This window comes from Miscanthus floridulus, chromosome 6, assembly GCF_019320115.1.
Source record: "Miscanthus floridulus cultivar M001 chromosome 6, ASM1932011v1, whole genome shotgun sequence".
In the NCBI taxonomy this organism is placed as follows: Eukaryota; Viridiplantae; Streptophyta; class Magnoliopsida; order Poales; family Poaceae; genus Miscanthus; species Miscanthus floridulus.
This window is the reverse complement of record NC_089585.1, coordinates 120,939,977-120,962,765: the sequence shown is the minus strand read 5'-3', so window position 1 is coordinate 120,962,765 and position 22,789 is coordinate 120,939,977. Positions and strand designations below refer to the sequence as shown.

At 43.6% G+C, this 22,789-nt stretch overlaps 1 protein-coding gene across 1 annotated transcript; it reads right to left on the bottom strand.

Annotated features, from left to right (window-relative positions):
- Positions 1–20,044: 20,044 nt before the first annotated feature.
- Positions 20,045–21,522, bottom strand: LOC136461137 (uncharacterized). The gene is made up of 2 exons (XM_066460566.1): positions 21,202–21,522; positions 20,045–20,287 (listed from the first exon to the last, which is right to left on the bottom strand). The coding sequence occupies exons 1-2, from the start codon at positions 21,520–21,522 to the stop codon at positions 20,045–20,047; spliced, it is 564 nt and encodes a 187-aa protein (XP_066316663.1).
- Positions 21,523–22,789: the final 1,267 nt, after the last annotated feature.

The window sequence follows — 22,789 nt, the reverse complement described above, 5'->3', positions numbered from 1 at the left end:
CACTTAGAGTCCGACCACGAGAAAATGAGATAGCCTTCTTCAGCTTCAAGAGGCGTGGAGTCTTCCAGAATAAAGCAAACACATTCACCGCGAGGTGAAGTGTGCCCACTTAGTCCCCGAGCCTGATAGTAGATGACGCAGTCATGTGGTGCCAGGGTCCAAAGTAGAAAAAATAGAAGACCAGCCAAGCAGGCAGCCAGTCCCCAGACATAGCCTCGAAAAGCACATTCACCGCAAGATGAAGTGTGCTCACTTAGTCCCCGAGCCTGACAGTAGGTGACGTGGTCACGTGGTGCCAGGGTCAGAAACAGTAGTCAACTGAAGTAAAATCCCCTATGCGGAGAGGAACCGAGACGTAATGCTGACACAGTCCTCGAGCCACAAGAGGAAGTCTTAGAGAAAACCAAATATGGAGAAAATATCGGAGTAATGGCTATACAGTAGTAATTACTGAGCCATAACGATTGGCGGAGATGTCGGTGAAAATTCGGCGAGCCGTAACAAATTGTAGAGATAAATCGGCGATACGGGCTACGTTCGCGCAAAAAGCCCAGGTAACCGACCACCTTGCTGTTGCGGAGAATTTGAGGTGGCGTAAATCGTGAGAACAGTTCCCCAAAAACCCTCGAATGCAAAAAGGGTGGGAAAAGTGCTTTATAACTGTGCCGCCACATCCCGCGTTCCCACCTTTGCCACTTGGCCATTTCATCTTCCTCCTCAGCCTTCACATTTCTAGATTCGCATCCACACTTGCTTCCGCCACCAAACCCTAATCAGATCTGAGAGATGGCATAGAAGAAGGGAGCTGCCAAATCGAAGAAGACGAGCCCTAAGAAGGCGAGCGCCGAAGCCCGGCGTGATGAAGAATGGGTGTCGTCGCGAACGAGAGAAGCAGAGCTCAACAGATTGGTGGAAGTTGGCGTTCTTCCTGACCATGCTATCATCGGATGGCGGCCGACCCTCGGTGAGCCCTTCCCAACACCTCATACCGATGAAGTGGTGGTATTTGAGGATTATTTCTGGCGTGGGTTGAGATTTCCTCTTCATCCATTCCTGAGGGATTTGTTGGAGCTTTGAGTGGTTAGTCTGTGCAATCTCCACCCAAATACCATTTTACACATCTCTATCTTTATCCATTTCTGTGAGGCATATCTCAAAATCCTTCCCCCACTTCAACCTCTTCCGTCACCTGTTCTGGCTAAAGAGGAGGGGCGGTGGTAGTTCCAAGGCGGTCGGCGGAGTGTACCTTCAGCTACGTGATAGAATGGCGGGGGAGTACCTTATTGTGCCGCTAAACATGTCAATGAAGGGGTGGAATGCCAGGTGGTTCTACATGAGGCAGAGCCACCCAGCCTTCTGCTGTGATGCCGACCACATCCCGGAGAGCCAGAAGAGCTGGTCAGAGACACCAAACAGCGTAGATATGGAGCAGGTGAGGGATCTCCTTAGCTTAATAAAGGGTGTGAAAACAAACGACTGATTGGTGGCGGTGAGCTTTATAGTGCGCCGTGTTTGGCCCTGTAAGGAGAGAGCCCACCCTGCCTTTGAATTCAAAGGGGAGACCGACGGTACCCGGGAGAGGCCAGAGATGCTGTTGAGGGACGTTGTGGAAGAGCGGGCTGTAGAGCTATTCGCTCTGTTTGCCTCATTCAACATGTCAGGGTATACGAAGCCCTTAACTACAAGAATCTGCCTCCTTAGGTAAATATCTCAGTAGTATGTTCCTGATGTTTTTTTACCTTTTGTCATTTCTGAGCATTGACCTGATTCACTTATGCGAAGATCCACTCATAGGATAGGGTGGTGTACTTCTCGGGCATGCCGAGGAGTGACTGGCCGAAGGGAGTAGACGCCCGACCACCACCGTAGCTTGAGGAGGGAGCAATCAACATCTCGTCGAAGAGTCCGTCCCCGGTGTCAGAGAAAATCTAGGGAAGAGGGCAGTGGCAGACGAGCTGGCCTAGAAGAAGAGGAAGACGGCGGCCGCCACTCCCCTCAAATCAGGCGACATCTTGCTTGGTGGTGCCCAGACCACTCGAACGTGAAGGACCACAGTGTTTGAGTGGTCAGATGATGATGAAATTCTGGTGGCTCCTCCATCGAGCACTGAAGCACCTCCGCGCACGGAGGAAGTCCTAGAGCGATGAGTAGAACCAAGGCCGATGGTGGGGGAGGCAGGACCTCCACCACAAAGCACGGAAGTCGACCCCATGGCCACGCCTAGGAGCTCGGGTAGGCGTCACCGGTTCAAGAAATTATACCGATAGACCAAACCGTAAGTATCCTTGTGTTGGAGTTTCTTTGTTGTTGTTTCTTAGCTTTTTTGGTGACTAATGAGGTGATCCGATGTAGTGCAAAGCATGTGGAGGATCTGGCCCTGCTCGTCTGGACTGCCGAGCAATCGAAGGCTGGTCTCAGAGTAGAAAAGGTGCCAGTAGACCCCATGCTGGAGTCCCTAGTTGCTTGGTGGCCTATGGAGGAGTCAACCGCAGCTACTGATTGACTTGGCGGCGATGAGCGGTTCACTGATGGATCGGCAACGGTGCCCAGGGCAACGGCGGAAACCACTGGATCTTTAGGAGCAGAGGTTGGAGCCACCGATGCTGTGCTGGTGTTTAGAACGGAGGGGCTATGGTGCTAGGGTAGCAGGCAGTGCTACCTGAGGCATCGGAGGGCATGGTTGGACACGCTATCCAGCGACCAAGCCCCTAGGTGGTGCATCCAGCTACAGCGGAGGAGGACGAGGTGGAAGAGATCGAGCGTGTTGAACCTTGACCCCAATCTATCTGAATCCTTCGCAAGCGCGATGATGAGGTGGTGGTTGTCGAGGTGGAGGACACTACCAAGGAGATGAGGAGACTGAAGTCTACCATTGCTGGTGTGATGAAACAAATCGAGGTCAGTACTGCATCTGGAGAGCTTGTCTTCGACGTTGGAGATCGAAGTTCATCATTATCATTGTGCATTTGTAGGGGATAACTTGAACTGCCGAGCAGTGGCACCAGCTAATAAAGAGGATGGAGCCCCTCGCCAAGGAGAATGAAAAACTCAAAGCGACGATGAATCTCATAGAGAGAAACATCTAGAGGGCCCAGCGTGAGCGAGACCTTGCAGAGTCCAACGCGCGGGACCTGGAATACCAGAAGGGCATCCTATCAGAGTGGCTGGCGACTGCATCCGAGCAGCTACAGAGCAAGTCCGAGCAGCTAGCCACTATCTATGAGCAACTGATGGGTGCTTCCGAGCAGTTGGAGCAGTTGTGGAAAGTCTCCGAGCAGAAGAAAGGTATGTCATATCGGTGAATATGCTTTGTATTGCTGAATAGCTATATCTTTGGCGATGACTGTTGTGCTTATAGAGCAAGACGCGGAGCTTAGCCAGCTGCGCTAGGCCCTCGAATAACTCCAAGAGGAGAAGGCAAAGGAGTCAGAGCGAGCAGACAAATTGGCCAAGGAGCTAAAAGGTGAATACTTCCTAGTTGGAGTTACTACTAAAGTGGTTTTCTTGTTTGATGGAACCTTGTAATGCTTGCAGGCTACCGTCATAAAGTCAAGGCATAGTTTGATGTGCTGGTGCAGGAGGCCCGAACCCAAAGGGACAAGTTCAACGCCGTAGTCACTGGAGTGAAATCAGTGCTCGACTACATCAACCTAGAGGTGGCTCCTCAGCGTGACGGTAGGCCGCAACGTTCAGACACCATCATCCAGAGGTGCAAGGCAGCATGGGAGAACTTCAAGAGCTTCAACCGTGATGCCATTGTTACTGCCACTACTCACGCCCTTGTGGTGGTTCGGTCCCACTACCCAGCCATTGACCTTCAGGTGATAGGGGCTGGATTCACCGAAGGACTAGGCAAGGTAGAGACCCAGCAGCTAGAGGACGAGGTGGAGGATGCGGTGAAAAAGTTGGCCAGCGATATAGACCTGTTCGGCAAGATGGATGGTGATGATGGAGCTCGGTGAGCTGCTCAGATAATGTTATCTATAACATCTGGAGAAGGTAGTTAAAGCGCATGAGAGCATGGAAAACATTTATGTATTTGTATAAATGGTATGAAGTGCATGTTTATGTGACTTGTTCATATTTGCGGTGAAAATCATTGTAGTAACAACCCAATGCAATTATATGTAGTATAAGTAGCAGCCGAACAGTTAGTTTGTTACTGAACTCTTTGACCTCAGCTAGCCCATAGTCCATAACGTCGAGCGTAGAGCCCATGTACATGTAGGAAGAATAGGCATCACCAAGGAATCATAGCCGACCACCCATAACGCAGAGCGCGGAGCCCGTAGCACGTGTAGAGAGAGATCGGAGACTGGGTCTTCTCCATAGAGCGCAGAGCGAAACATGTGCTACTCGGCAGTTGATGAAATAACTTAGAGACAAATGTAGTATAAGTGGCATCCAAGCAGTTAGTTCTTTACTGAGCTCTTGACCTTGGCTAGCCCATAGTCCATAATGTCAAGCGCGGAGCCTATGCACATGTAGGAGGAACAGGCATGACCAGGGAACCGTAGCCAACCACCCATAACATAGACCGTGAAGCCCATGACATGTGTAGGGAGAGATCAGAGACTGGGTCTTTTCCATAGAGAATAGAGCAGAACGTATGCTACTCGCTGATCGGTGAAATATCTTGGAGATTTGGAGCAAAGTCTTCAGCGATTTGGAGAAACATGTTTGGCGAAATACGTTGGTGATTTGGAGAAAACATGTTTGGTGACTTGATCGTTGGCGATTTGGAGAAATAATGTGTTCGGACGATTTGGATATAAAACATGATTTGGTGCGATATATGTTGGTGTGATTTGGAGGAAAAACGTGTTCGGACGATTTAGGGAAAACGTGTTCGGCAAAAAAACGTGGAAGATTTGGAGAAACATGGTCGAAGTTATGACAATTTCATAATTGGGAACGTTCGTCATGGAAGTAGCTGAAAGCTCGATGATCGTAAGTGGAGATTAAATCATAATGGAGAAAAAATGGAGATAAATTATGGAGACCAAAACTTTATTCGTCATGAAATGGAGAGTACATATCTAGAGTGTTTCAAGGATAGAAACGTATAAGGTGCTCGATGTGCCATGAATTAGGGACATCGATTCCGTCTAAGTCACATAGGCGATAAGACCCTGGTCGTGTAACCTCTTTGACGATGTAAGGCCCTTCGCATGGGGAGGAGAGCTTGTGCATCCCTTTGATTTTTTGTTTTCTACGGAGAATGAGGTCACCGACAGCAAATGAATGACCTTTGATATTGCGGTTGTAGTACCTCCACAAGCCTTCTAGATATTTGGCTATGCGGACACAAGTGATTAGGCGTTCTTCCTAGGCCCTATCAACAGTCCTCTAGTCCGAATAGCTATGGCTTGCTCTTCATCATAATTTTCCACCCTAGGTGCTCGAAAGGCAATATCCATTGGTAGTATGGCTTCTGAGCCATAAACCAAGAAATATGGAGACACACCGGTGCTACGACTAGCTTGAGTGTGCAGTCCCCAGACTACAGCTGGTAGCTCCTTGAGACATCTGCTCGAATGCTTTTCTTCTTTCTGATATAGCCTCTTTTTGAGGGCATCAAGGATCATGTTGTTCACCCGTTCACCCTGGCCATTGGCTCTAGGGTGGGCAATAGAGACATATTTGATGAAGATGCACCAGTCTTCGTAGAAGTCCCAAAAGTGATGGCCAATAAACGTAGTTCCAAAGTCGGTGATGATGTTGTTCGGGAGACCGAATCTGTGGATGATATCTTCGAAGAGCTCGACTGTTTTCTTTGCAGTAGCCAAGACAAGCAGTTTATACTCGATCCACTTGGAGAACTTGTCGATGGCAACATATATGTACCAGAAACCACATGGCGCTGGCTTGAAAGGCCTAATCATATCCAGTCCTCAACATGCGAAGGTCTAGGAAGCTAGGATGGTCTACAGCTCTTGTGCCGGCACGTATATCTGCTTGGTGAAAACTTAGCATCCTTCACAACATCGGACGAGGTCTTCTGCATCAGAGATGGCTATGGGCTAGTAAAAACTAGCTCAAAAAGCTTTGCTGACTAGTGTTCTCGAGGCCGCGTGGTTGCCATAGGAACCAGAGTGAATTTCGAGAAGTAGCTTCACTCTATCTTCTTGGGTGATGCATTTTTAAAGTATCCCTTCCTTGGCACTTTTCGTCAGCAAGTTGCCGTCCACCAGCATGTAATGCTTGCTTCGATGGATTAGGTGTTCGGTTTTAGTATTATCGACGGGTACTTCAACGCTAGAGAGGTACTTGATGAATTGTTCCCTCCAATCAGCGCCCGGTGAAGGTACTATAAGTACCAACTACTCAGTGGGAGGAACTTCTTGAATTTCCTTTTCTTCCTTAATGGATGGCGCCAGAAGATCTTGAACAAAAACCCCCGGTGGAATTGCGATGCGAGAGGAGCCTAACTTGGATAGGTGATCGGTGAGCTAATTTTGATCGCGTACCACATGGTGGTACTCGATACCGTAGAACTTCCCTTCAAGCTTTCTAATTTTGGCACAATATGCATCCATCTTCTCACTAGAGCAGGACCAAACTTTGTTGAGCTGGTTGATGACCAACGCGGAGTCCCCGTATACCATGAGGTGTTTGATGCTGAGCTCAATGGCTATACAGAGTTTGTGGAGACATGCTTCATATTCGGCAGCATTGTTGGAGGCCAAAAAGTGTATCTAGAGAACGTATCAGAGCTTATCCTTGGTCGGTGTAATGAACAGAATACCCGCACCAGCACCATTGATGTTAAGGGCACCATCGAAGTACATCACCTAGTGCTCAGGGCAAGTGGTGGCGATGGGCTCTTGGATCTCGGTCCACTCAGCGATGAAATCAGCAAGTGCCTGAGACTTGATGGTAGGCCTACTTTTGAATTCAATGGAGTAAGTGTTGAGCTCGATAGCCCACTTGATGATACGACCGTTGGCCTCTTTATTGTGAAGGATGTCCCCTAGAGGGAACTCGGTGACCACGGTGATCTTGTAATACTTGAAGTAGTGGTGGAGCTTGCGCGACATAATCAGAATGACGTATAGCAGCTTCTAGACTTGAGGATAATGAGTCTTGGGCTCATTAAGAATCTCACTGATGAAATATACTAGACTTTGCACCTTATAGGTGTGCCCGACCTCCTCATGTTTGACCACAATGGCTGTGCTGACGACGCGAGAAGTAGCGGCGATATAGATCAGGAGAGTTTCATCTGGCCATGGCGCCGTCATGATCAAAGGCTTTTTTAGAAATGACTTAAGCTGCTCAGAGGCTATATCTGCCTCTTCTGACCAAGAAAAGCGCTCGGAGACCTTGAGGAGTTTGAAGAATGATAGCCCTTTTTTGCCGAGGTGCAATATGAAGCGGCTTAAAGCAGCCATGCAGCCTATAAGCTTCTGTATATCCTTAACGCATGTTGGCTATTTCATGATGGTGATGGCGGAGACCTTGTCAGGATTGGGCTTAATGCCTCATGCGCTGACAATGTAGCCTAGGAGTATATCGGATGGAACTCTAAAAACTCTAGTTTGGTTTTGGTGAATTGATGAAAACCTAAGTGCTAACCTAGTTTATCAAGTGATCATGAGATAGGTAGCATATTCCAAGTGGTGAAGCAAATAAAGATCATGACATGATGATGGTGATGCCATGGTGATGATCAAGTGCTTGGACTTGAAAAGAAGAAAAAGAAAAACAAAAGGCTCAAGGCAAAGGTATAAATGGTCGGAGCCATTTTGTTTTGGTGATCGAGACACTTAGTGAGTGTGATCACATTTAGAATCGATAGCCGTACTATTAAGAGGGGTGAAACTCATATCGAAATGCGGTTATCAGAGTGCCACTAGATGCTCTAACTCAGTGCATATGCATTTAGGATCTAGTGGAGTGTTAACACCTTAGAAAATGTTTGAGAAAATATGCTAACACATATGCACAAGGTGATACACTTGGCGGTTGGCACATTTGAGCAAGGGTTAGGAACTTCATCGATAGAGTGTCTGTCCATAGAATGCGGACAGTCTAACGGTGCCACCGGCGCCCTATACAGAAAAGACGGAGGTCACTGTAAGTGACCGGATGCTGGTCTCAGAAGGACTGACGCATCCGGTCCGTAGAAGCAGCGAAGACGCTGGCGTCAGTCTCTGACCAGACACTAGGTCACTTAGTGACCAGACGCTGGAGGGTTGCGTCTGGTCCCGCTAACATGGCAGTGCATAGAGAAGACGCTGAGTGATCGGGCGCTGGGTGTGTCCAGTCGAGCATGACCGGACGTGTCCGGTCGTGATTTCTCATTTCTAGATGCTTACTAGAAACGATCGGACGCTGAGGTCCAGCGTCCGGTCACTTCACAGCAGCGCGTCCGATCATCACTTGACTATTAGGATCGGACGCTTAGTATTAAAGAGAGGGGACACATGGCGTGCATCGTGCGACCAGACGCTGAGGTCCAGCGTTCGGTCAATCTGACCAGAGCATCCGGTCGCCCTGTGTTCAGTGTAGTGAGGAGCCCAATGGTTCTATTTGTGGGGGCTTTCTATTTAAGCCCTATGGCCGGCTCAAGCTCACTCTCTTGGCCATTTGCATTGACATAGCAACCTTGTGAGCTTAGCCAAAGCCCTTCAACTCATCTCCATCATTGATTCATCATCTTTGTGAGATTGAGAGTGAATCCAAGTGCATTGCTTGAGTGTTTGCATCTAGAGGCACTTGGTGTTCATGTTTCACTATGTGATTTACTTGTTACTCTTGGTGGTTGCCACCACCTAGACAGCTTGGAGCAGTGAGGATCATTGAGCGGAGGTTGGTGATTGTCTCCGGCTCCGATCGTGGTGATTGTGAGGGGTTCTTGACCTTTCCCCGGCGGAGAGCCAAAAGGTACTCTAGTGGATTGCTCGTGGCTTGTGTGATCCTCATCTTGTGTTGGTTGTGTGGCACCCTATTGAGGGTTTATCATGTGATGCCAATTAGTGCATGAACCTCCAAGTGAGTGAATCGCCACAACGAGGAGTAGCTTATCGGTAAGCAAGTGAACCTCGGTAAAAAAATTATTGTGTTCATCATTTGATTCCAAGGTGACTGGTCTTCATTTATATTGATTCTTATGATTGATTGGTTCACTCCTCAACACGGTGGTATAACTATCTTGCTCTCTCTTTACATTACCGCAAACTAGTTATCAAGCTCTTTAGTGTACCTAGTTGTGAGAGCTTGTTAGTTTGGTTAGTGTGACTCTTTAGTTAGTCTTTGAGAGCATACTAACTTAGTGTAGTGCCATAGCTATTGTGTGGTTAGAGATAATAGAAACTAAAATTGTGGTAGGTGGCTTGCATTTTTAGTAGGATAGCGCAACACTTGCTTTGCCTTATAATTGTCTAACCGGTTTGTTAAGTGTTGTTGTAGAAATTTTTATTAGGCTATTCACCCCCTCTAGCCATTAGGACCTTTCAAGTGGTATCAGAGCTGAGGTCACCGTGATTTGAGGCTTAACAACATTCTATGTAAAAATGGCTCAAATCAACAACACCAAGAAGCCACCCCAATTTGATGGCTCAAATTATCCCTATTGGAAAGCTAAGATGACAACTTATATCAAGTCAATCAATAGGAATGTTTGGAAGGTGGTAGAGATAAAGATTGAGATTAAAGATGAAGAGGCTCCCACCGCCGCTGAAGAAATACTACTTCAAAATAATAACATTGCTCTTAGTGCCATCCATGATGCTTTGGATGAGAGAACATTTAAGCAACTCAAGAACATTGAGAGAGCTCATGAGGCATGGAAGAAGTTGGAAGAATCATTTGAGGGCACTCAAGCCATGAAGGGTGCAAAGGCATACATTCTCATAGAGAAGTTTGCAAGCTTCAAAATAAAGAAGGATGATAGTGTGCTGGAGATGTTCCAAAGGCTTCAAGTGCTTGTCAATGATCTTAAAGCACTAGGAGAAGAGGTGAAGGACAAGGACTTTTCCCACAAGTTCTTGAGATGCTTACCTTCAAGATTTGGCACATTAGTCACTATTCTAGTGAGGAGTGGTTTGGACACCATGAATCCAAACTAAGTGTTGGGAGATATAATGACCGATGATACATATAGAGATGATGATGAGAAGGAAAAAAGAAGGAGAAGAAAGATGAGAAGAAGGATAAGAAGAAGAAGAGTGTGGCATTCAAGGCCACATCATCTAAGGGCAAGGCAAAGCAAGATACATCAAGTGAAGATGATGGTTCATGGGATAATGATGATGATGAGAAGATGGCTCTCTTTGTCAAGAAATTTAGCAAATTCATGATGAAAATAGGGTACCATGCTAGAAGAAAGAAATCTTCATCCAAGAACAAGGAAGAGTCAAGAAGGTGCTTCAAATGTGGAAGCAAAGATCATCTTGTTGCTCAATGTCCATACAATAGCAATAATGATGATAACAACAAGAAGAACAAGAAGAAGAACAAGAAGGAAAAGAAAGAGAAGAAGGACAAGATGACCTTCAAGAAGAAGGGTGGTTCATATGTGGTCACCTAGGATAGTGATGCTTCCTCAAGTGATGATGATGATAGTGATGATGACAAGACCACCAAGAAGAAGGCACTTGCAAGCATTGCAATCAATGAGAAGCCTTCTCTCTTCCACACTCCATCATGCTTCATGGCTAAGGCCACTAAGGTACAAATTTGTGATGATAGAAGTGATGAGGAACATGATAATAAAAATGAAAATGAAAGTGATAGTGATGATGATAAACCTACTAAGGATGAACTATTTGACATGCTAAAAGATGCTAAAGAACACTTTGACATCAAGAGAAGGGAATGCAAAAGCTTGCGTAAGGAACTAAAAGCCCTTAAGCAAGTCTTTGATGAGCTCAATGCATCTCATGAGATGCTAGAGGAAGCCCATGAGAAGCTTGGCAAGGCTCATGAAAAGCTTGAAAAGGTTCATTCGTCTTTGCTTGATGAACAAAATAAAAAGAAGCATGTTGAAACTTGCAATGTAGGCTTAACTTGTGATATAATTGATGAATCATTCTCTATGCCTATCATTGTTCCTCCCACTAACCCTTCTTGTAGTACTTCCACTTCCACCTCATCTATTAGTGATGGTTTTCACTTGTGATGCCTCACTAATGGTTGAGAATGAGAACCTCAAGGAGGGAAATAAGCTCACTCACACCTTGGCTAAGGCCTATGCTGGTGCCAACCGCTTGCTTATGTGCTTAGGTAGCCAAAGAGCTTCTCTCTACAAAGAGAGATTGGGCTATATCCCCAAGAAAGGCAAGGTGGCCTTTGCTCCTAACAAGACTAGTTTTGTGAAGAATAATGGTCGGTTTTGCACTAGTTGCAAGCAAGTTAGTCATAAAGAGCATGAATACAAAAACAAGAGCAAAAATGCTAATGTATCCTCCATTAAGCTTGATTCTTTCTATATGCTTACCAAGGGTGCAAATGGTGTAAAGGCTAAGTTCATTGGTAAACCATGGATGGGCTCAAAGAAGAAAGCCATTTGGGTACCAAAGAGCTTAGTAACTAACCTTCAAGGACCCAAACAAGTTTGGGTACCTAAAAAGAATTGATCTTCTTTTGTAGGTCAATTACAAAGCTGGAGGAAGACATTGGGTTCTTGATAGTGGGTGTACTCAACACATGACCGGTGATGCAAGAATGTTCAACTCAATCAACACCAATTGCAATGATGGTTATGATAGTATCACATTTGGTGACAATGGCAAAGGAAAGGTCAAAGGGCTTGGTAAGATTGCTATATCCAATGATATGAGCATATACAATGTGTTGCTAGTAGAGAGCTTGAACTTCAATTTGCTATTTGTGGCTCAATTATATGATCTTGGATTCAAATACATATTTGGTGTAGATGATGTAGAGATCATAAGTGTAGATGGCTCTAACTTGATCTTCAAGGGCTTTAGATATGAGAATCTATACTTGGTTGATTTTAATGCTAGTGAAGCTAAATTATCTACATGTTTGTTCACTAAGACTAGTATGGGTTTGTTATGGCATAGAAGGCTTGGTCATGTTGGAATAAAACAATTGAATAGATTGGTTAAGCATGACTTGGTTAGAGGCTTGAAAGATGTTGTGTTTGAGAAGGATAAGCTTTGTAGCTCTTGTGAAGCCAACAAACAAGTCGGAAACACCCATACTAAGAAAAGCATGATGAGCACTAGCAAAGCACTTGAATTATTGCACATGGATTTGTTTGGGCTAACTCAATACACTAGCATTGGTGGTAACAAATATGGTTTTGTGATAGTGGATGATTATATTAGATACACATGGGTATTCTTTCTAGTGGACAAAAGTGATGTATTTGCAACATTTAAATCATTTGTCAAGGGCATTCACAATGAGTTTGAAACTACCATCAAGAGAGTTAGAAGCGACAATGGTAGTGAGTTCAAGAACACAAGAATTGATGAGTTGTGTGATGAATTTGCAATTAGACATCAATTCTCGGCCAAATACACTCCACAATTAAATTCTCTTGTTGAGAGGAAAAATAGAACACTCATTGATATGGCAAGGTCTATGCTTAGTGAGTACAATGTGAGTCAATCTTTTTAGGCCGAAGCTATCAACATGGCTTACTATTGTAGCAACCATCTCTATTGTTACCCATTGAAAGAGAAGACACCATATGAACTCTTGAATGGTAGAAAGCCCAACATTTCATATTTTTGGGTCTTTGATTGCAAATGCTATATCTTGAAGAAAGGCACTAGATTGGGCAAGTTTGACAAGAAATATGATGAATAATTTCTACTTGGTTATTCCACTACAAGCAAAGCATATAGAGTTTGAAATTTGGATAGTGGTACTGTTGAGGAAGTTCATGATGTTGAATTTGATGAAATCAAGAGTTCACAAATAGAGAATGAGAACTTGGATGATGTTAGAGGCATTCAACTTTCAAATGCCATGAAGAACATGAATGTTGGTGAATTAAGGCCTAGGCAAGTGAATGATGATGAAGATGATCAAGTGCAAGTGCTCTCTAATTCAAATGTTCAGGATGATACAAATCAAGCTAGTACAAGTGGCTCTCATGACAATGAACAAGATCAAGTGGCTAGTACATAATCTCAACCTATTGATCAAGCAAGTGCAAGCAATCAAGTTCAAATCCTCCAACCAACCAATATTGCAAGGGATCATTCATTGGACACTATCATTGGTGATATTTCAAGAGATGTGCAAACTAGATCAAGATTGGCTTTATTTTGTGAGCATTTCTCATTTGTGTCATCCATTGAACCAAAGAAGATAGATGAAGCATTGAAGGATGTTGATTGGGTGATTGTTATGCATGAAGAATTGAATAACTTTATAAGAAATCAAGTATGGGAATTAGTAGAGAGACCAAAGGGACATAATGTGATTGGAACCAAATGGGTCTTTCGAAATAAGCAAGATCAAGATGGGATAGTAGTAAGGAACAAAGCAAGATTAGTAGCACAAGGCTATACACAAGTTTAAGGTCTTGACTTTGGAGAAACATATGGCCCGATTACTAGATTGGAAGCTATTAGAATCTTGCTAGCCTATGCTTATGCCCACAATATCAAGCTCTATCAAATGGATGTTAAGAGTGTATTTCTCAATGGTTATATTAATGAAGAAATATATGTTGAGCAACCTCCCGATTTTGAAGATGACAAGAAGCCCGACCATGTGTACAAGTTGAAGAAGGTATTGTATGGCTTGGAGCAAGCACCTAGAGCATGGTATGAGAGATTGAGGGATTTCCTGCTCTCTAAAGGGTTCATGATGGGCAAGGTTGACACCACTCTTTTCATCAATAAGATTGGAAATAATTTATTTGTATTATAAATATATGTTGATGACATCATATTTGGATCAACCAATCAAGACTTTTGTGATGAGTTTGGAAAGATGATGGCAAATGAGTTTGAGATGTCCATGATTGAAGAGTTAAGTTACTTCCTTGGTCTTCAAATTAAGCAATTGAAGAATGGTACATTTGTGAGTCAAGGCAAATATATCAAGGACATGATCAAGAACTTTGGCATGAGTGATAGCAAAGTCATCAGTACACCAATGGGAACAAATAGCAACTTGGACAGTGATGCAAGTGGAAATATGGTGGATCAAAAATTGTATCGGTCTATGATTGGAAGCCTACTCTATGTGACCGCATCAAGACCGGATGTCATGTTTAGTATATGCATATGTGCAAGATTTCAAGCCTCACTAAGAGAAAGTCATTTGAAGGCTATAAAGAGAATATTGAGGTACTTGAAGCATACATCAAATGTTGGTTCATGGTATCCCAAAGGAGCAAAGTTTGAGCTAGTTGGTTACTCTAACTCAGATTATGCGGGATGCAAGGTTGAAAGGAAGAGCACCTTAGGCACATGTCAATTGTTGAGAAGATCACTTGTTTCTTGGTTATCAAAGAAGCAAAATAATGTTGCATTATCAACCGCTAAAGCCGAATACATATCCGCCGGTAGTTGTTGTGCACAAATACTTTAGATGAAGGCCACTTTGAGTGACTTTGGAATCAAGTTTAAGAAAGTGTCATTGCTATGTGATAATGAGAGTGCAATCAAGTTGACCAACAATCCGGTTCAACATGTAAGAATAAAGCACATTGATGTCCGCTATCATTTCATAAGAGATCACCAACAAAAAGGGGATATTTACATTGAGAGTGTAGGCACCGAAGATTAACTTGCTGATATATTCACTAAGCCATTGGATGAGAAAAAGTGTTGCAAGCTAAGGAATGAGTTGAACATATTGAATTTCTCAAATGTGTTGATACACCCCCCACTGATAGGACATGACTCTCCTTCGAGCAATCCAAGGTAAAAGTTGATTGACATGGCATACATCCTTGCTAAGGACATGTTTAGTGCATCTAGACATCTTTCACATTTAATAGGCTCACTCATGAAAATCAAATGAATTTGATGATTATATGGTACCACTACTGCTTCTATGCTTATTTTGATCTACTGGTAGCATATCACATGTTTGTGGGCTTGTAAACCTAGTGTTTGATCTAGAAAATGAGCTCTAAGTGTTTAACTCAACATGGTACAAGATAACCCTTATTTGGAGGTGTGAAGAAGCTTGTCCTTGGATCAAACCGAGTTAAATATCTTTGGCAAATGATCTAGATTAAACCAAATTTGGGAAAATGATCCTCACCCCATTGATTGACATTGATAATCTCAATCTATCTATATTTTGAACCTTTATGATCATTGATGACAAAGGGGGAGAAAAATAAAGATATTAGTGATATTAGTACATGGGGAGAAAAACAAAAGATATATTAGTGTACTAAGACGGTGAAAAGGCAACAAAGGAAAGGGATCAATTAAAATTTTGAGCACACAAGTAGGGGGAGCAAGCTCATGAACTTGTATGGTGCATTTGAATGCGCATTTCATATGTTTGCTTACATGACACAAGTTTTAAATTTCAATATCCATGCTTGTGTGGTGTATGCTAGTTGTAGGTTTACATGATGAAATGAAAATCTAGCATGCATAGATTATCTAGTGATTTCATTTCCAAGTGTTTCCAAGTGGTATTCCAAGTGGTATCGAGCTAACCATGGTGCTAAGGATGGTATAATGGTGCACTCTGATTGATATCATGCTTCAAAGGTCCATCTTTTATACCTTAGCATTATTTGGTGGACATTGTCTCCTATAATTTCCTATCTAAGCATATGTGCAAGCTATAATCCAAACTCTTAGCACATATGTAGGGGGAGCAATTGATATCATATGGAATTCATGAAACTTGTCCATATCCTTTTACACATAGTAAATATGCTTGGACAAGCAACATGGATTTAATTGAATTTTAATTTATATCTTTGTGAAAGGGTTGTTATCAATTACCAAAAAGGGGGAGATTGAAAGCTCTAGTTTGGTTTTGGTGAATTGATGAAACCCTAAGTGCTAACCTAGTTTATCAAGTGATCATGAGATAGGTAGCACATTCCAAGTGGTGAAGCAAATGAAGATCATGATATGATGATGGTGATGCCATGGTGATGATCAAGTGCTTGGACTTAAAAAGAAGAAAGAGAAAAACAAAAGGCTCAAGGCAAAGGTATAAATGGTAGGAGCCATTTTGTTTTGGTGATCGAGACACTTAGTGAGTATGATCACATTTAGGATTGACAGTCATACTATTAAGAGGGGTGAAACTCATATCGAAATGAGGTTATCAAAGTGCCACTAGATGCTCTAACTCTGTGCATATGCATTTAGGATCTAGTGGGGTGCTAACACCCTTGAAAATGTTTGAGAAAATATGCTAACACATGTGCACAAGGTGATACACTTGGTGGTTGGCACATTTGAGCAAGGGTTAGGAACTTCACCGGTGGAGTGTCCATCCATAGAATGCAGACAGTGCGACGGTGCCACCAGCACCCTATACAGAAAAGACAGAGGTCACTGTAAGTGACCAGACGCTAGTCTCAGAAGGATTGATGCGTTCGATCAGTAGAAGCAGCGATGACGCTGGCGTCGGTCTCTCACCGAATGCTGGGTCACTTAGTGACCGGATGCTGGAGGGCTACGTCTAGTCCTACTGATGTGGTAGTGCACAGAGGAGACACTGAGTGACCAAACGCTAGGTATGTCTAGTCAAGCATGACCGGACATGTCCGGTCATGATTTCTCATTTCTAGATGCTTACTAGAAATGACCAGACACTAAGGTCCAGCGTTCGGTCACTTCACAGCAGCGTGTCCAGTCATCACTTGATCGTTAGGATTGGGTGCTCAATATTTAAAGAGAGGGGACACGTCATGTGCATCGCGCCACTGGAAACTGAGGTCTAGCGTCTGATCAATCTAACCATAGCGTCTGGTCACCCCGTGTTCAGTGCAGTGAGGAGCCCAACGACTCTATTTGTGGGGGCTTTCTATTTAAGCCCCATGGCCAGCTCAAGCTCACTCTCTTGGCCATTTGTATTGACATAGCAACCTTGTGAGCTTAGCCAAAGCCCTCTCACTCATCTCCATCATTGATTCATTATCTTTGTGAGATTAGGAGTGAATCCAAGTGCATTGCTTGAGTGTTTGCATCTAGAGGCACTTGGTGTTCGTGTTTCGCTATGGGATTCGCTTGTTACTCTTGGTGGTTGCTGCCACCTAGATGGCTTGGAGCAGTGAGGATCATCGAGCGGAGGTTGGTGATTGTCTCCAGCTTCCGAGATCATGGTGATTGTGAGGGGTTCTTGACCTTTCCCCGGCAGAAAGAAGTAGCTCGATGGTCGTCTCGGCGATGGTCTCCATAGAGCCCTAGGACTCAAAGCCCAAATGCTCCTCTAGGATGGTCTAGAGGGATGCTCTAGAGCATCGGCTGATGTGGAGCATGTTGACTCCCGACAGAGGCTAGTCAGTGATCTGGTTGGTGGGAGGATGGATATCTCCAACCTGGTCAGCGAATCTACCCCTCAAGGCATCTTGGTAAGCGGTGGTGGTGTTGGTGAACCCGAAGGATAGGGCCATAGCCATTGGAGTTTTCTGAGCAGCCTCTGATAAATCTAGATCGAAGGGTGGTCAGTGCTAATGTAGAGTGTCTAGAGCTAATTCGATGATAGAGAGGCAATCAGAGAGCTTCAGACCAATCCGATCGATAGATGCGATCAGATCATCATTGTTGATCTACCTCCTCTGGCAGTGAGGAAGCAAGCGGTGAGTCATCAATGAAGGCGACCTTAGAGGCGGTTGCAAGATCAGATCTACAGTCACAAGCGCAGGGGTGATCGACGCAAAATCGATCTACACTGGCTCGAGGAGCTCTTCGACTCCGTCAGCGTTAATGATCCACGAGATCAATCCAACCATGAAGATCTAGCCAGGCTATGGGAGGGATAAAGAGCCTATAGAAAAAGGCATCTTGTTCGATAAGGAAATAGCACACAAGACCCTACTTGGCCCGCCAATTGTCGATAGAATATCATTGGTAGTCCTCCGAGGGGTATCACACAAAGGTAGATTGATCGACAGAGGGGTGTGTGATCAAGAACAAGAAGGCAACAGAGACACACAAGTTAGTCAGGTTCAGGCCGTCAGTATGACGTAATACCCTACTCTTGTGGTCTGTCGGTTTGTATTAGCCATCATATGATATTACGTGACTTTAGAGGGGGTCCCTACCCACCTTATATAGTCAAGGGGTAGGGTTACTGAAGGGGACCGTGACGCCTAAGAAGGGGCGTGAATTAGGCAACTTAAAATTCTAACTCCTAAACTATGGCCTCTTTTTCTAACCTTAGCAAAACATATGTAAAAGATAAACTATCTAAATGTGCAACTATGGTTTTGCTAGTGTGTTTCTATCTCTACCACAAAAGGAGTAAAGCAATCAATGTAAATGCAGAAGCTAAAGAGCAAGGTAGAGATATGCAAACTCTCGTCGATGACTCTGGTATTTTTACCGAGGTATCGATAAGCGTGCAAGCTTCTCCCTAGTCCTCGTTGGAGCCCCTCACAAGGAATCCCTTGCAAGGGTCAAGCTCCCGATTGGGTAACTCCGTGGATAGCCTTGGGCCTTCCCCACATGCAAGTGGGTCTCTGACGTGCCTTCCGGTAAGCCTCTCCCGGATGCTTCCCGCTGTCTTCACTATCAAGCTTTTGGCCAAAATGCCATGGACCTTGTTTCCTCTGGTATATGGTGGTGGCCACACCACAAACGTGGTTGGTGTGATCTCATAAGACTACAAGCCCCTCCAATGTACAACAATGGTGCGCGCAAACACCAAGTGGTAAGAGGTATGCTAACCTCACTAAACACTAGGCCTAAACCTAGAGCAAGCGCATAAGCGGTGGTCTAATCAACCTAAGCACTTCACAAAGCATCTACGCTAATCATCTAATAAAACACTAAGCACTATGCAAGTGGAGATCACTAAAATGGTATATCAACACCCTTGATATGTTTCCTCAGCTCTACTCTTACCATTTGGCCGGTTGGGGGTTGTATTTATAAGCCCCACTAAGAAAGTAGCCGTTGGGGACGAAATCCCGTTTTTCTGCTACTGATTGGACGCTGGAGTCATCTTGATCGGACGTGTCCGGTTGTCCCGACCATTGGAGCCATGAACAACTGATCGGACGCTGCTAGCGTTCGATCACTTGCCACCAGACCTGTCTAGTCACAAGTTTGCTGCTTTGGAACCTCTCTGTACTCGATCATATGCTGTTGTCCTACGTTCGGTCGGTTTACCGCCAGCATCCAGTCACTTACTGAGTGTGTTGTCGGACTGATAAACAGTGCCATCGGCAAAGTTCAGCTAGGCACTAGGCGAAATCTAGGCGCTGACCCATTACCTAGCACCTAGTCGGGAGTACTCGGTCCTAGGCGCTCCTAGGAGTTTTGGCAATATAGCCATAAATTATATATATTATGTATATAACTATATATATATATAACTACTATATATGAGTCACAGTAAGTATAAAAAGAGGGCCAGTAGACATATCTGATTCCTAGCTGGCTTACTCTTGCATGTTCCTAGCTCCTGCAACACATTTTGATAGCTAGTAGTTAGTAAATTAGTCAATAGATAGCTAGCTGTTCATAAAAAAATAGAAAACACTAAGTTGTGACTTATCTGGACGATTTCAGCAGCCTCCCATCCATGAGCACACCATATCAGCAGCTAGAAATTACAATACAAGTGGATATGACAGTAATACAAGTGCACAACATAATTTATAAATAAAGGACATCACAAGCACATAGTTCTTAGTTCAGGTCTCACAAATCACAAAAGAAGACACACAGACACAAAGTGACACAGCTGCAGTTCATAAGAATAGGGCATCACAAAAGGCTTCACTACTAGATGGAGATGGTCCAAATCATATTTCTTCTTCAGTGTAGTACACATCCTCATCGTCATACTCTTCTTCTTTAGACTCAAATTCTTCTCCTTCATAGAGCTCCCTCACTCTTGCACTTCTACGTAGCTCAAGCTATTCATCTGCTCCCACTGCCTCTCTAATGACAGACTAAGGTATCCCAGTACCTTCCATCTCATCTTCCTCCCCATCTCTAAATTCAGCTAATGCACAATCATCCCCACCCTCTTGGAGAAAACCTTGAGCTTCAGTTGTATCACTAGACAAGAGAACATCAGTGATTTTGTTTGACTTGATCTTTTCTCTCTTACTAAGTAGCTTGAAGTTGAATTGGATATACACCAGCATGTTGAGGTGGGTTGTAGTAAGCCTATTCCTCTTCTTAGTGTGTATCTACAATTTAAAAAGAGCATTCTCAGTTCTACAATTTAATTGTAATGCTACTTAAACTGAAATGTTCATAATGGATAGGTACTAACCCCTTCAAACCCACTCCAATTTCTTTCACAACCAGAAGAGCTTGATGTCAAAGATAGGATCCTTGTAGCCATCTTCTGTAAAGCTAGTGTTTCATATCCATACAGTCTCCACCATGATGCTGAAATAAAAAAACACTTCCATTAGTTTAGAAAACAGCAAACAACAAATAGCCATGAGCCATGCAAGCTTATACGAAGTACCTCTACCTAGGTTGTAATCAAAGTTTTCAAAATTCTTAGCAAGCTTCTTGCTAAAGGGTCCTTCTCTATTCTAAAACTTCTTTAGTTCAATGTTGGCAGCCTGATGCTGCATGTCCTCATCATGATAATAAAATTTCTCAACACAAGCTATAAACCCTTCTGATATTTTGGGCTGATCAAAGATTGATGGGTCACTATAGCTATAGTGAGGATTCAACAAATAGGCTGTCAAATGCAATGGAGAATCAAGTCTTCCATTCATCTTCTTGTCAATAACAGCTATTACATCCTTGAACCGAGCCTCAACATTTCCAAAGGCCTCTTTGATCTGTCTCTTTGCCTTTAGTAGTTCTCCATAAAGGAAACCTATGGATGGCCTCACATCCCCATCAACCAAACGGAGGACTTTGACCAATGGCTCAAAAACAGTCAATGTTAGCTTCACATCCTTTCAAAAGCTTGGACTCAATATAGTTGATGTTTCCTCTTTTCCTTTCTTTGATTTCACATCCTTCAATGAGTCCCACCTACTATGAACCACCATCTTCCTTAACTGGCCTTCTTCTCTTGCATGCTACTCAAAGTGAGAAAGTTTGAAGCAAACCTAGTCACTTCTGGCCTCACTACCTCTTTCCCCTCTGTGAAGTATCTCAAGCACCCCAATGTCCTTGTGTGGCCATAGACAAATATGGTAAATGCCTTTGCTTGGTCAACCACTTTCTTGAACCGAGTCATGTTGCCAATTCCTTGGAGCATAAGGTTGATTGTGTGAGATGCACAAGAGGTCCAAGATATGTGTGGTCTCTTCTCTTCCAACAGCCTCTTTGCTCCCATGTTGTTTGAGGCATTGTCAGTCACTACTTGCACCACATTGTCTAGACCAATCTCTTCAATTGCTTTGTCCACAAGATCAAAGATGACCTCACTGGTATGTGAGACATGTGACATCTCCTTAGAGCTGATGAAGGAGGTTCCATCATCACAATTAGTGCACAGATTCATTATGCTTCTCCTCTTCCTATCTGATCAAGCATCAATCATAATAGAACATCCATTTTTCATTTGCTTGGCTTCACGCTCCTGCAGCAAACTCTTGGTTCTTTCATATTCTTCTTCCAACAGCTTCCCTCATAGTGCATCCTGAGTTGGAGGTACAAGTCCTAGAGTAAACTATCCAATTGCTTTGCACATTTGCTTTAACTCATCATTATCACATGCATTGAAAGCAATTCCTACCAACACAACATTGAAAGAAGCATAATTAGTGTTCAGTACAGGAAAACAACATCTAATGAACTTTGAAATGTAAAAACAGCATAGTATACTAGCAATTTACCATGTGTATAGGCCCATCTTGCAATGTACTTATGCACCTCATTGTTTCTTTCTTTCCAAAGTTCCTTGTTTAGCTGTTGTTGCTTCAAAGAATCAGACTTGGTAGCTTTAGGATCAATAGCACGTGTCCATTTGCTAATGGGTCCTAATTTGTGGGGCTCTGAACTTCCAATATAGGTGACTTCATCTGAATCTGTTCCAACCCTAGATACATGAACTTCCTCTCTAATTTCTAGCTCACGAACAGTCTTCTCCTCCCTCTTCCTTTTTGCATCAGCTAATGCCTTCTTGCACTTCTGTTTAGCCTCCATAGCCTGTGGTGTTCTTGTTGTGCATTTCTTCACATTCTTTTCTTCATGAGCCAAATGCTCCTTCAACCTATGAATCCCTCCTCTCATCTCTTTGTCACAGAGCTTGCAGTTCACCTTGTCCTTGTTGCTAGCATCAACAAGAACACCATATTCCCACCCAACATCATCTGAGTTCCTTTTTAGGAGATTAGTTGCCTCAGTTCCTGTTGCATCTAGTGCAGAAACACCTTATTCTGTCGACATCCTACATTCAAATTCAAGAGTTTAGTCATACTTGTTATAAGTAACAAATTCAAGAGTTCAGTCATACTTCTCAGAATCCAACTTTATTTTTATGGCAACAACAAATATATACTTGTTGTAAGTAAAATGACAACAATGCACTGGTAAATCATATCCATTCATGACATATACATAGATCCACTAGCTGGATCCTAATTTCCTAGAAATGAGACAATATTTCTTATGTCATACTCATGATTTTCACAAAATCATTTTGATTTCTTATTGTAGTACCTAAGGTAAATTTACCACATTTTGTACCCAAGCATACAGATCTTGCAGAACTG

What these genes read in the sequence shown, in the direction of transcription:
- LOC136461137 (XM_066460566.1), bottom strand. Translation starts at nt 21,522, where the DNA reads ATGTCACATGTCTCACATACCAGTGAGGTCATCTTTGATCTTGTGGAC. An exon ending in ACTTCACAGAGGGGAAAGAG is followed by an intron (nt 20,288 to 21,201) that starts GTAGTGAGGCCA and finishes TTTAAATTGTAG; the next exon opens with ATACACACTAAGAAGAGGAA.